This window comes from Phycodurus eques, chromosome 1 (genome assembly GCF_024500275.1).
Source record: "Phycodurus eques isolate BA_2022a chromosome 1, UOR_Pequ_1.1, whole genome shotgun sequence".
Taxonomy (NCBI): Eukaryota; Metazoa; Chordata; class Actinopteri; order Syngnathiformes; family Syngnathidae; genus Phycodurus; species Phycodurus eques.
The window spans coordinates 1,769,071-1,784,794 of record NC_084525.1 but is presented as its reverse complement, the minus strand read 5'-3'; the positions used below and the strand labels follow the sequence as shown (position 1 = coordinate 1,784,794).

At 43.0% G+C, this 15,724-nt stretch overlaps 1 protein-coding gene across 1 annotated transcript in view; it reads right to left on the bottom strand.

The window, feature by feature from the left end:
* agrn (agrin) overlaps positions 1–9,613 on the bottom strand; it is a 248,631-nt gene extending 239,018 nt beyond the window's left edge. Inside the window, 2 exon segments of the mRNA XM_061671858.1 lie at positions 6,163–6,424; positions 9,021–9,613. Of these exon segments, the coding sequence (XP_061527842.1) occupies positions 6,163–6,424; positions 9,021–9,227 (469 nt within the window). The 5' untranslated portion in view covers positions 9,228–9,613.
* Positions 9,614–15,724: the final 6,111 nt, after the last annotated feature.

The window sequence follows — 15,724 nt, the reverse complement described above, 5'->3', positions numbered from 1 at the left end:
TGTATATGGGCACGTCATCTAAAGAATGCGAGAGGGTGACTAAAAGATAACGAACCAAAGTTGGAAGTATGGCAAAGTGATAAGAGAAGAAAACATGGCAATCAAAGTGGGTTCACCATGACAACACGTCGACAGAGGGACGGATATGAGGGTGGAAAGGAAGTCGCGGAGACCGAGGTGTTGTCCGAAAGGCTAAAAACAAGCCGGTCATCTCGTGTTTGTTGATAAAAGTGTGACTCCCAACTGTGAGGTCTGCCGTGCTTCCTGTATGTGTACAAACGTTGTCTTGTTGACATTAGCCGATGCGTTTGATTGGAGTCTAATCACATCTTTTGAAGGACTATTGTTATACAAGCCAACATACAACTCATGCGAAACAATAACGCTTCAAATAGCGACTACCCGACTTAAAAGCACACGTTAATCACGGAGGTTCGTGTACCGTGAACGTTTAAAATTCAATCATTATCGTCACATTAGGTCAGGGGTGTCCCAAGTCCAGTCTTTGGCATATACGAAAAAATAACAGATAACACGGCACAGTACACCATTTAAAAACAAATAAAAAATGGCAACGTGAACAGTGTTAGTGATGAAAAAGTGCGGGGGTTGCGACACTCACCTCCCCCATCAAAATGATTCCCCTAGCAACCGCTACAACTAAAACTAAAACTAATGATAATAATAGGGTGGTTTTCTCTAGAGCTTTTCTAGATATGCCGAGATGCAAATAACCTACAGTATTCAAAACTAAAATCATAGCAAAAGGAATTTTCAGAGCAGGACTCCACCAAGGCAACCGGATAACCCTTATTTGGATCAATAGCAAATTGTAATCCCCTGAAAAAAGACTTCTGAGAATGCCTGGCTTCTTAAAGTTAAACATAAATGCATAGTTGCATAATACAAATAAAAGGGGGGGGAGGAGGGGGCAATTCAATCATAACCTTCTGAATGGTAGGAGAAATAAAAACAAAAACCGTTGGAAATTCTGCTGCAGAAGAACGACATCCAATTGCAAAACAGTGTGTTGCAATTTCATGATGCAGATCTTTGTGGCAATAAAGGTTTTTTTTTAATTAGTTTGATAGCTGCGGTTCTCTGAACACAAATTCCACGAGGGCTTCTACGATCTCTTGGGTGTCCAACCAAAACTCCCCCCCCCCACCCCCATAAATCCGATGGTTTTGGCGCGATGACAGCAAAGAGCCGCACTTGCCACAGCAGCTGCCCCGCTTTAGTAATGTAACCCAGGAAGAGGAATTCACTTGCCCAGAGGGACTCCAAATCTCATGCAGACTCCTGCTCTCATTTCTTTATGTCTCGGACACAAGAGGGACTTTTCCAGGTCACTGTACATCCAAGTGACTGCCCACAATCGCCATGGGTAGTTCAACTTGTCTGTTCTTCACCTTTAAAAGGATTTAAAAGGGACATTGACGTCAACTAACTTTGCACCTTACAAGCCAGTAGTCTTCAAAACACCAACTGAATTCACGGAGAGACCTTGGTCCTACCGAGTCTCGGCTCTTTTAGTAATCCTTTCGAGAAAACATATGCTTCCGCGAGAGATCAGCTCAGAAATTGATGTCATCGATGCCCAAGTTACACGACGCAAATCAAGGGGAAAATACAATTATCTGTTTAACAGCCACGCTTGTTTGCCAAGATGCCACTGCTGAAATTGAGCCTTTTTTAATTATTATTATTCTTATGCCATCCCAACCAAAATGGCTGCCCATACAGGCATGGATGGGATGACAATCTGGATGTCACATAGATGTCAACATTTTCATTTGATCACACTCTTAGTAACCAGAGATCTTCTCTCGTAAAAAAAAAAAAAAAAAAAACTCATCTACTATATTTCTTTGTTTTTCTGTAGTCTTATCCCAAAGAAAAAGGATTGAAACTACATTATTGCATACATCCTAAAATCTTTGGAGCATCTTGTAAGACATGGAGTCACCGGTGCGGTGAAGCTGGGAAGTGACCCTTGCATATGCTGCAAAGTCTTGAGCGTTATCAAAGAAAGCGCATTGGCCATCATACCGAAAATACAGAGCACCGGCTATTATTCCTCTCGCATGGGAAAAGGGCATACAGGTGGCTTGAGCAGGTTTGGCATTCCGGACTACTCGGTGCCTCCACCTTGCACAAACAGTGGGAAAAGGCCAAGACTCCTTCACAGAAGGAACAGCAGATAGAAAGGGAGAAAAGAGGGAATGGAGGGGGTGACTCACACATTTCTCTATCCCACCCACCCCGAGAACAATTCCACAGACTTGTCTGCTTGCACATCATTAAGCAGGACCACCCGCTGGTAAATCAGGACCCCCGACAAGATCTCAGCAAGCCTGGCAAACCCAATCGCTACGGAGCCCGATCCAAGAGATTGAATGACTGAGCAGGAAAATGCCCCTTACAATATGTATTATGCATGGCTGACAGAAATACTGGTCCATTTCTCACCTTCTTTAGAAAGACAAGCGATAGAGAGGAGGAGGACAGAAATGAAGAACCAAGAAACAGCTTCTCGACTGTGCCAGACTATTGAAGGAAAGGGTCATCGCGCGCTACGGCAGACGCAAATTGATGAGACATTTCTCCATGGAAGGGCCCTCCTCTCTTTCCAAACCATAATGCCTCTGGCACAGCACACATCTGTGATTAAGTCAACAATACGGGAAAATGAGTTGGAAAACATCAGAACGACAGCATAGCTCGGATATTCTTACAACGTCAGCAAAGACAAACTTTTTGCAATGCATTTGCTAAGTTTTCCTTGAAAATTGCCTCACTTTATGGTTTACCTGGGGGGGGGGTTCAAGGCCTCTTCGGTTAATATCATTTCAAGATTGGCCCGTCCTGCAAGTGTTTACTGGGAAATTGTAAACATTCTCCGGGGGAGGGCTCAATGAACGTCTGTCGACAAGCGGTTGGACGCATGATACACGTTTCCGCAGGGTAGAATTTGAAACAGTATTGGGTGCGTTGACAGGATGGTGATAGACAACCGTTTCCGGGAAGCACTTTGGTTCAGTTCTGTACAGAACCAAATTATCAGTGCTTCTATTGTAACTCTTAGATGCCACTTTTCAGCACTCTTTTGTTGGAGGTAGTGGTCGTTGTAGAATGGCGCTGGATGCGCTTTTTCTCTTGCTTCTCCTGAATTCTCAAATTCCCAGCGTCAAGTAGCTCACACAAAGCCCTTTTCTTGAGAGCATGTCTCCCAGCCTAGCTCCCTGCCAGGCATTCCGGAGTCTATCCAACATGTCAAGAATGAGGAGAAGCCACGGGAGCGCACAATGAGTTCGCTGGCAGGTAGAGTCTTGCCCCATTGCTAATATCCAAATCTCAGAAGGCAGGGGTTGCACACCATCCCATCTGACTTGACTCTCTTAATTCAAATGTAGCACTGAAGCAAGCCCAAAATCTCCTTAAATTAAATGGAGGCACGTCATTATCCCAGCCACTATATAAAGGTTTGATAGTGGCTCAAACATGTCAATCTTCTTGGAATTGGCAATTGGACATACCAGTGGGCAAAAGAAAACCATTCAGGTTTTATGCGAAATGACTGAACTCTGTTATTCAACAGTGTTGACTCATTGAACACCTCTTAGCTTTGGCATGGTCATTAAATGTGTGGCCTTATTAAGAATCGTACTTACTGTAAGTATACAAACCGATCAGCTCATTCGGGAGAGACAAAGGGAACTGAAGGTGTAAAAGCACCCTTACTTTTAACCAATGACTTCTTGGAGCATTCTGTTCATTCATCCACTTGAACAGTGACATGAGGAAATGTGCTTGTGAAGTAACCCGTCTTCAAATACAAGGGGCCAAAACAAACAGGCGCGATAGTAGTCACAGCCAAAAAGCGAACCCACTCCAAAGCAGCAATGAGAAGAAAAGTCGGGGCGAAGGGGATACCGGCGCAGGGGCCCACGGCAGGACAGACCCAACCCTTCCAAATGCAACCAAACATAGGGCTGGTCTATTCAGCCCAAATTAATCATCACGATTACTTTCAGCAATATTGGAATCACGAGTATTAATCACGATTATTCCTCATGTTAGGGAGAAATCTTTATTGTTTTTAACAAACAATATGTGACCGTTTTTCAAAATAAATCTTTCAAATATTCAACGTTAGCAAGGGGTGAATAAATAAATGTGCTATTACAAAGTGCAATCACAAATTGCATCTTAATGGTAGCAAATAGGCGGCACGGTGGACAACTGGTTAGCATATCTGCCTCCCAGTTCTGAGGACCGGGGTTCAATCCCCGGCCCCGCCTGTGTGGAGTTTGCACGTTCTCCCCGTGCCTGCGCGGCTTTTCTCCGGGCGCTCCGCTTTCCTCCCACATCCCAAAAACACGCGTGCTAGGTTGATTGAAGACTCTAAATTGGGAATGTGAGTGCGAACGGTTGTTTGTTTCTATGTGCCCTACGATTGGCTGGCGCCCGGTTCTCGCCCGAAGATAGCTGGGCTAGGCTCCAGCACGCCCGCGACCCTCGTGAGGATGAAGCGGTACTGACAAGGGATGGACGGAAGGAAAATAGGGTTTATGTATAGAAGGCTCTAACATGAGCCTGCAAGCACCGACTTTTCATTTGAAATACTGTGAATTGTCAAGAACGCTACGTCTCCGTTGTTCCGCGTGACCGTTGGTCAGTCGTGCACGGTCACGAACTACAAAGAAGTGTACCGTTGAGATTTCCCTCTCTATTTAATTGCGGTGTTTTTTTCTTTGCGGTCAGGCCAGCCGAAAAGTCCAGGCAGCCGCTACGACGATTGAAAATAGTCAATCGTATCACCGTGACATGCCGCCTCTCCACCGACGTGCTAAGTGGTCCAACTTCAAAATAAAAGCTTCACGTACTGTATTACTACATTACTCAGCAATCCCATTTTAGGCTTTAATTTTGAAGTTTGCACTGGAGCGCAGTGCAAACCATGCGTTCGCCCCCTAGTGGCTGGCTGACTAGGTTGCTGGGCACTGCTGCAAATGAAGCACTTTTCATATGACTAGCAGCAGTGCCTGCATTTTCAATGTCCAAAATCGCCGAACATCAGGCTCATTTAATTGTGACAATCCAAATCGCGATCACGGTTACAATTCGATTAATCCTGCAGCCCTGCACAAAAATATCTGAAATCGGAAACCCCGCCTCCAGCGCTCACAGCTGTGCTATCGTTTTGATTCAAACGTTGAACAGCTGCAAACAGGAAAAGTTAAACAGCGGTAAGCTCACGTCCCACTGACACTGGCTGCACTGTTCGTTTCAGAAGAAAATAAATGTACTTTGAAACAAAACGTGGGATTGCCAGCTATTATTTAATTTAGGAAATGGAAAATGGTGTGAAACAGTCGTAAAAAGTGGAAGCATTTACATTCGACTGCTACAAGGCTCTAAATGGTAAACTGTTTAACCCCTGACTTAAAATAGTCACGCAATCGAGCGCAAAGGTCAGGAATCACTCTTTGACCACGAAAGTGTGATCATTCAGGTGTTTGACTGGCACGCCCACCTCCAGGAAACACAAGGACCGACGTTCACCAGAGCGACAAAGCTCCTAAAGTGACTCAGGTGTCCTTCATTCACGGAGTTCAAGAGTTCATTTAAGCAGTATCCCCTGTAGTGAGCAGCAATTGCTTTCAGTCAATTACAAAAAAAAAAACGGAACGGAACTCAAGTCCCAGGAAAGTAAATTTAGAATGAGGCACTTCATAAAGCATGCTTCCTCTCACGGAACGTGAAAGAATCACTGGGTGAAAGGTTCAAACAGTGCGTAATGTTTCAGTGGCTTCAACTTTATAAAAAAAAAAAAAAAAAAAAAAAAATCATGACAGTATATTTGTTCAGTAAAATTCGATTGAATTGAATTGGCCTCAAACATTTATCGAGGCACAATTCTTACTCGACTCTATTTTAACGGAATCATTATTTAAGCACAGTGGCGAACAAAAATATTGAATAAACCTTAATAAAATATACCAGAATATATTCGTTTTTGATGAACACTTGGGCCTACTGCACTACTGTGTGTTCGTGTTTGTTATTACGCTGGTACATGCAAGTATTTTTGGAGGTGCTACTTGGTGTGAAAGGTTTGAGAACTAAAGAAAACCGAATCAGAAAGTGTCTGCTTACCTTCCACACAGTGTTCCACATCCTCCAGGTTCCGCAGCGTAATCCTCATCAGGCTTGAGTTGAGCATCAGTTCATTCTTGTGTTCGGGCCCCATGAACTCCGGGGCAGGGTTAAGGAAGAATATGCGCGTGTCGCCCGTGGCAACCTGATTGTCGCAGATTCCTGTGTTGCCAAAGCCGCCGATCATCACCTTGTTGCCACCGTCCAAGAGAATTTCACGGTTTATGCTGGTCTTTCCTTTCAAGTAGCGCCACACCCTGACCTATGAGTCAAAGAACGACGGGAAAACACAATATAACTCACAGAAAAATCGAAATCAAAAATACTAATCAGAGGATTTTCACCAAAAAACTGTGTGTGTGTGTGCTTAGGCCAAGGAAGAAACCGTTATATGTTGGTGTGGATACAGATATTTTCGTCATCCACCTTTAGGACACAGGTGCCGTGGAGGAAACAAACAATAACTATAAATGCACGGTCATAGATGTGGCAATGCAGCCAACTATTCAAATTACACTGCATACAGTCCAGACTTTACAGCCATCTGATCGGCTTGATCGGTATCGGCCGATAATTAGCATTTTATGCCGCTGGGCCGATCGGCTTTAACGTCATCAGTTGCCGATCCGATCAATGGCGTCATTGATCGGATCGGCAGTATATTTAGTTGTGTGCTGTATACTGAGTGTGTTCAAAAGTATTCTCGAGTCAGGTCATGTGTTCTAATCAGTCAAGTCAAACCAACATTACAACATGACAGAAATAATGGGTCGTAACTTACTGGAATTCAATTACTTTATCGTCATCAAATGACTTGACACGCACCAAAACGTAAGCGCACGATTCGACAGAACGCCGACATGTTTACGTCCAACCCTTAGTGCTAGCAGTATTGTTGCCGTATTAATAATACGTGAACATACCTCAAGCGATCCTTAATTGAACATCTCCTCCCAAGCACCGGTGACCACCACCACACCTATTTCCCCATTTTCTTCTTACAATACACGCAGCGTGATACAACGGTGTTGTCGTTGCCATGGTAACGAGTGTATCCGGTCGCATTCGAGTTGACAAGATAAAGCCCGCCGATCGTAAAAGACGGGACGCGAAGATTTTATTGCCGTGGTCTGACATAGTGCAATCGTGAAAGACCAAATTTGTCTTGTCGTCTGATCCGGGCATTACGTGTTGTCTGTTTTTTTTTTTTTTTTTTTTTTTTTTAAATAACTTTATTGGCGGTCAGATATTTACAGGACTATGTCAAAAGACACGTGACACGCTTTTGGATTCAAATATGCTGTACATGATGGCGATGCGGAGTAAATGCCTTTTGCGGAGCCGATCAATGACGTCATTGATCAGAATTAACGTTAATCAACGCAATCAGCCGATCAGCGTAAAACGCTGAGCATCGGCCGATACCGATCAAGCCGATCGGATCGCTGTAAAGTCTAATGACTCAGTTTAGCAATTGTAGTAGTTTCTGTCTGCAGCGCAAGAACTGTGTGCCTCTCGTCGACTCAGCTCAGTCACTCAGAGACGGAAAGCAAGTTGACCAAACACGGCTGTTTATTTTGACAGATTATAGAGTGGTCTACCACAAGTCTACCGCGGTGCAAAAGTTTCACAATGAACGCACATGCGATGGGGAGAGAGGTCGACTTCTTCCACAGCGATGGCCCAGGAACCGCGCGTGTTTTGGTTTTTTTTTCCAATGCTGTTTTTACGTTCACCCTCCAAATTTGCAGCCAAACCTCAGAGGGACCGAAATCATCGGTGTCCAAACCTTTTCCTCCGAGGGCCGCGTACAGAATAACCGAAGATGCGAGGGACGCTTTGACACGCTCCGACTTTATGAAACACGCTAAAAGCAATCCATCTATCCGTTGCATGTTATAGTTACAGTGTTTCGAGACAACGCTGCATCCCGGCTTCTCGTTAAAGGTGAGAAGGCCGTCTAAAACTATCCATCCAGCTTTGGGCGAGAGGCAGAGGACGCCCTGAACTGGTCACCGGCCAATCACAGAGACAATGAGCGCAAGCGCGGGGATTAGATGCAAAGTCCGCGCAGGGAGGTTCAGGAGATTCGAACCCCGAACCTCAGAAGTGTGAGGCAGCCGTGCGGACCACGAGCACACTGCGCTTAATCCTGTATTAGGTTCCAAATAATCCATTCTTGCCGTACTGAATCGCCTTGGCGAATTGCAACGCTGATTATGACAAACACAACAATTGATGAATGAAGTGAAAACGCATTTGCCAATGAGTTGTCAAACTTGACATATTCAACAAAATATTCGACAAGATTAGTGACGAAATTAAAAAAAAAAGTAGGTTTTAGTATACAAGCTTGTTCTTAAAAAAAAAACACTTCTTGTGCTTTCTAATAATGAATTGAACTGAAACAATGACACAAATGTTGATTTTATAATTTGTTAAAAAGTGGCAAATTCGTTTTACACGAGCCGTGTATTTGTCTTGCACACCGCACAGAACCAGATGCCACATAACTTTGCATAAATAGCTTTGATATCAAATATTTCATCCAAGTGGTGCATGTTTATGATCATATTGGGAGACTTTTCTTTTTTCTTTTTTTTCTTTTTTTGTCGTGGAAAAGGCCAAGCTGTGTGTGTGTGTGTGTGTGTGTGTGTGTGTGTGTGTCTCTCTGCAATGCAAATAATTTCTTTCCGGGCACACAAAGTGTGGCTGTATAGTTGCATACGCTCCATTTTTGTTTGTTTGTTTGTTTGTTTGTTTGTTTGTTTGTTCGTTCGTTCGTTTTTGTGTGCACGCGGCAGGTGTGTTGGCTTAACGCTACTTGCAAGAATCGCAAATCGCTTACAGATACTCACCTTGCAAGAGTAAGTGTTGTGCACCGGGTCCACGTTTATGATTTCGTCCACGGTGCCCGTCAGAACGACGTTGGCCTCTTCCTCGCGGTCCTCCAGGTTTTTCTCCGGGCAACCGGCCAGACAGGCGCGCCACAGAGCCGCCAGCAAGCCGGCGAGGAGCAGCGCCGTCCGGCCGGCTGCGAGCCTCCGCTGGGAACTCATTTGCATAAGTTAACCTTTCTTAATAAATGATCAGTGTGACCTCGAATGTCACCAGCCGGACTCTACTTTGAACGAGTTTCGATCTTCGGGCCCAGCCTCTCCGCAAACTTTCTCGACCGGCGACCGTTGTGTCTTCCACTCCGCAGCCCGGTTTCGCGCATCTGCAGCCGGGATTGAAAAAAAAATCTCCTTTCCGCCGCCGCGGGCTGGAAGGTGGAGGAAGGTGGAGGAAGGGGAAGAGGGATCTCTCTCTCTCTCTCTCTCTCTCTCTCTCTCTCTCTCTCTCTCTCTCTCTCTCTCTCTCTCTCTCTCTCTCTCTCTGCAGGAATGTAACAGCACTTTTGTCTCCCCCCCCCTCTCTCTCACGCACATGAATTTGCATGCAATCTAAATAGCTGATCCCACAAGTGTGTCTGCGCGCGTCCCGCGGGGTGACGGCAGGGATGTCCTCCTCCTCCTCCTCCTCCTCCTCCTCCTCCTCCTCCTCCTCCTCCTCCTCCTCCTCCTCCTCCTCCTCCTCCTCCTCCTCCTCCTCCTCCTCCTCCCGGCAGAGTGGGCTGATCAAGTGCGCCCCCAGTCGCACAGACGGTGTCCTCGCCAATGCAGAAGTCGTGAGAAAGCTGCATCAGTAAACTACTACAATACTACACTATCAATTCATGATGACCAAAAAAAAAAAACAAAAAAAACCTACAAAATATGCACGTAGAACACAAGCAATTTTTTTTCATTTTCTTTCCCGTTCAATCTTTTCACCTAAGCTGCTAAAATGCTCACTAAAATGAAATATAGACTTGTTGACATCAAATGGTTAGCCTTCTTTGTTGAGTATGAGGTCATTTTCGACCTAACGTCACCAAACTGCATTTTTAAGAATATTATTCGTCATTTCAAAATCTGTTTGGGTTCTGCACCACAAAGCTTTACAAGTGTGAAATCATATGTGGCACACGAAGAGTTGAGTGGCAGGAGAAATAGTTACATGGACATTTTTTATTATTTGTATTCTTATTTGTATTTATTTGTTGTTGTTTTTTTGTCAATGTAACTTTGACTGACAATGGCAACAAAAAAACTTTAAATTTTGATGTCATGTAGTTTAGCAACAGTTTTACTTCTTTTTGGCGACATTATACTAGCTTACTGTGGTTTTGTAAAAAGTGCAATTAACAAATGAGTCACCATGACAAATGACGTCTTATAAAACTACATAGGTGTTTTTATATCCACAACAACGCATTTTTTTTTTTTAAAAAAAAGGGGCAATATCAACAATTTTAGGGTTTTTTTTTTTTTTTTTTTTTAAATCCCTCAACAGATTTCTAAATGCAGACACTTCCCAATTACCAGAAGCTTTTGAGAATGGAGAGTTACTACTGTACAATTTATGGTTGAAGAGCCTTTAAAAAAAAACCATTCTAATGCAGCACAGGCCAAGCTAAATACACACTGTGTCATATGTCATTAAGGATCCACGCTTATATCATAAACCTTGTATAAATGTATAAATGATACCACATGGTTATATTTCCAGGGTTCCATTTGAGCACAGACAGTGCGTCAATTTCTCGTCCTTCAAAGCTGTAATTTTAACTAGGCGTCTATTCCTGGGGAAAATGACAGGCTTGTTGCTGCACTGTTGCCGAAGATGATATTTGGAGAAATTTGTTCCTAAACCTCACTTTTAACAACTGAGTTAGTACAAACAGACAACTTTCTTGGGTGAAACCCCCCCCCCCCCCCCCCCCCACAAAAAAAAGAGTGAGTTGCAGGGGGAAAACTCACTAACTCACCGAAATTCTGTCATTGCTAATTGTTTATCACTCAGTCGTGAACCGTGACCACGACTAATCTGCCGTATCATTAAAGAACAAAATCCAAAAGTCCGTCGACACGTGTGTCCTGGCGCAGTTCCGTTGGTTCAACGTTGGCCCTCAATTACATTTCTTTGGATTATAAATGAGCAGGGATTTAGAGCAATAAAGCCACAAAAAATAAACACAACATGCTGAAACAACTTCATGCTGTGCAAGTCATATCTTTGGGTCATGTGTTCGTAAGTTACCTCAAAGTTAGTCAATTATGTAGCGTCTCGTAATTGTAATAGAAGTCCAAAAGTTACTTCATGATCCATGCATGCACTGTACACTGTATGTAAACGGTCAAACGCCGTTTGGCACCGGGCCTATTGTGATGGTTTTTCTTACCAGGTAAATGCATTTCCTAACAGAAGTAAAAAAAAAAATATCGATATTTCGAGTCGTTGCCAACCATAGTAGGCTGTTAAGTGTTTCTCACTGGCGTTGCCATAGCCTGTAATGTAAGATCAAATGGTACGCTTTGATATAGATCACTTCTGTAGATGCATTTTGGCTACAAACTCTTCACTCTTGGTGTTTGCCTCAGAAATTGCAAACAGTGCAGCAACAACAATGAATACTTAGTGTACAACTTGGATTTATTTCAAATTTGAGGGGACACTTTTTTTTTTTTTTTTTGACAGACTTAGGCGGTTGCTTAAGACAGGTTTAGATATGTTCCCCCAAATAATAATCTCCATTTTTCCCGACTGTTGGAGTTTCTTCCCGAATCCACCGTTTCACCAACAGTGTCGTTTGCACCAGCGGTGTTGTCATACAGCTGTTAGATTGGATACAGCTGCTGATCGGGTAGTTACGGCAACGATTAACATACACACACTCCAATTGCTATCATAACCGATGTTCCATCGCTGTTACGGCGTTACATTTTTGTATACGTAGAGATATGTAGGACAGAGAGCGCTTTAATTCCACCAGCCAAATTGTATGCAAATGCAGTGCAGCTGCACGACCGCGCCTTTGTTCATCATTGCGTCACGGGATGTTGGGGAAAGCACTGCGCAGCGCCATGCCAAAAGACGCTCTGAGCGTGTGTTTGAGTCATGTAAGCGATATCGCACAGTGTGTGAAACATAAATAACGGAGCACACCTGCTGAAGTGATTCTGAATCTTGGCAGTCCGTCGTCATCCCGACGCTCCTCATGTTTTCTCAGATTATGCTTTTGCAGTGCAATATGAAACGGAGAAATCCCTGCAGATGTTTGCGGAAGACCTTTTTACCGAGAGAGCAATTCTTACTCTACAATCTCGGTGAGGATATTTGTAACGTCAGAGCTCAATAACTGCAACAACAACAACAAAATAAAACACTAAACGGATGAATACTGTGCGTAAGGCCGTAAATGCACCTTCTTGCAAATCATAGCCTAGGACAAATCCAGCACACATCGTATGACTGGAATGGAAAGCAAGTGTTTGGATCTTCGGAGGGTTAGGGGATCCAGGGGGAGGGTTTTTTTTTTTTTGGGGGGGGGGGGGGCGTTGGGTAAATGGTCCGTCATGTAAAAAAAAAATATTGACAAAAACAGCTGTAAGACCACCTTAAAGGCCCCCTTCCATCAAAATCGTTTTGTTTTCTTCTGTTTTATACATAAAGGTCGAAATGAGTTTGTGACCCGGTTTAAGTTTGACATCTATGCGGTTGTTCAATTGAATGCAAAAGACGATAAACCGCATAAGCCTGACGACAAACGGATCAGATGTGTTTGTGATTTAGAACGTCACTCATTATTCGAGCACCTGCCCATTTCGTGGTCATCACGGGAAGTTTACAGAGCAACCGCAACTGCTGCAAAGCTTTGCAACACCTGCCAAACTCAGACGAGTTGAGGAATAAATGGCTTCCAGTTATTTTGGGAGAAATTCATAAGCATTTTCGGAACTAGAACCGGGCTCTGTTTGGCCTAGCGTATTTAAATGTCGCATACTGATGAGAAATCCGGCCGTCTCCACTGCCAGTTGAAGAAGACCAACTACAATAGTTTGAAAAAGGACATTTTGGACGATTTCACACTAAAGTATCTTGCAAACCTGCCACTTTGTTTCTTTCGTGGCAGCACCCTCACATTGGAGTGAATGCCCAATGCCAAAATTAACAAACTTGTTATTTTAGGTTTCAGGTCTGATCAGGACAGAAGATACAAGTGAACAATAATGTAGAAGATCAATGAAAAAAAAAAAAAAAAAAAGGACATTGTGGTAAAAAGAAAAAAAATCATTTGACAGACTCTCTAAAGAAAAAAAGCCCCTAAACCCCTAATCTGAGATCCCACCCCGGGAAATTGTAGGCAGGGCCTGAGCACATCTACTGGAAGATAAGAAGGTAAGAATGGTGGATTTAAGGTAAGAGAAGGCATTACGCATCGCAATATAGCTGCAAATTCAGGCAGGTAAAACTCGTGACACTAACTCATATGGCGGCCCATAATAATATCATTACGACTCGTCAGAAAGACAGCGATAGATTTTGATTGTCAACCAGCATTTAAATGTTAAATCAGCTTGCCATACATATATGTATATCAATATATCTCGTCGGGCGAGTTTGAGGTCATGGATTTAATATATCCGCACCTGTTCAAACAACACAAATGAACACATTAAAAAAAAAACACCCGAAGTAAATCTAAAGTACAGTGACAGTATTGACCATCTCAGTAAGGTACATTCGAGGTGTGTCAACCATAAATAATGAAAACAACCGCGGGCCCCCCGGGGGGGGGGGCAGAAATGTGGGGAAGGCATGGGTTGTTGTTTGCCACGTTTGGAGCACCACTTTCCAAAGACAAACACTTGCACTTGAGGAGTTGCAGCAAACACGTTGTTGTTTCGCTTCCTGACAGTTTGGCAGGCGGCCCTCTACTTTCTGCTGTCAAGTTCAAACACGAGAGCGGGATTCACACCTGGTTTTTCACACCTGGTTTTATTTAACTGGAATGTCAAATGCTTTCGTTCATTTTCCAATATATTACAATTGAAAACAATGCGAGAGATTGAATCGCAATGTTCTTCCCATGTATCTGTCAACACTGCATTTCTAAACATCCCAGTCATGTTTTAGTTCCTATTTTTATACTTTGCATGAGTTGTACACTAACGGACAACATAGACGGTACGACTGCCAAAAATATTGGCACTTGCGTTACTGTTAAATTGCTGTTGAACAAAGTTGAACAAAGATATACATGTGATTGATCACAGCTGTTCATTTCTTCAAATGATATACTGTATAAGATAACATATTTAGAGGACTCTGCATCTTTTTGCACAATTGTTTTTTGTCAATGTCTTTATGTCCCCAAAGTGTTCTGTAAATTGACTGTCTGTTGTACTAGAGCGGCTCCAACGACCCGAGACAAATTCCTTGTGCGTTTTGGACATACTTGGCAAATAAAGATGATTCTGATTCTGATTCTGATTCTGATTCTGATATTTCACTTAGAGCGCAATTGCTGTGTCATGATACCAGCCTGTCCCTTATTTCTCCCCCTGGTTTCTCCTTGACTTTCCGTCCCGTGTTCCTTGGGCTTCGACGATTGGCTATCTGTTGTATCTGAACAGGTGCCAATGATAAGTTTGAGTGGAGCCGAGATAACGGCGTGTGTGTGACGAACACCATTTTGAGGGCTTTGCTTCGTGACAGATAAGACACGGGAGAAAATGTTTATTTATTGAATTTCAAACCTTTGTTTTTGTTTTTATTGTTGTCTCATCGTTGTTTTAATGTACATGCTTTATTTTCTGAGATAAATTCGAATAATTGATTATTTTTGTGTTCATAAACCTGACACACTTTCAATTGTTCTTGTAGCAGCTTTGTTGTTTTTTTTCCATGAAATGTTGGCTTGTTAGTCATCTTGGGTTTGTATATGGCACATATGATGAATATCATTGTGATAATCACATTATATCTTTTTAAAAAAAATTTTTTTAAAAATATGTTTATAAACTGTCTGCAAGTGGTTTTGGTTTAGTTATTGAATACAAATCAAACCCACCACGGTGACACATATTTAAATAGGGCCCAGGCCACTCGGTACAGGAACGGTTGGGCCTCAAGGTAAAAAATGTAAGAAGGGCTCATCGACAGGCTGCGGCAGATGGATGAAGAGGTGTCATAACCAACTATAGTCATCGAAATAGAAGCTTGCTTTCATTCATTCATGGCAGCCGTGTCTTCGTTATGGGGACTAACTATTTACACCTGGTTTGGAGGGTCATCGTGAAAGACTCAGTTTACATTTGGTAGGGATTCCGGAATTTAGAAGAAGAAAATGTAAAAAACACCCGGTAATTTGTTTGCAAGGATCACGCTACATTTGACAAAATGTGTAACATTGAGTCGGTATTGTGGTTTTATCACCCGCTTTGTCACAGTGATTGACGGTTTGTTTCCAGATGCCACTTTAGTTTTAACGGCTTCAGCGCTATCCCGCACGCTACAGACGGCTCTCTGCTCTGCCTTTTGGCTGAAGTTGAATTTAATGAACTCAATATTGTACTCTTTTAGTTGGAAAATATGAATTCCCAACTTTTCCTACAGATTCAAAACAGACTTTCTCTGCTAATTGGAGCTCATTAAGCAACTGACTGATGCATTATAAGGAGAAACTGATTGGAAG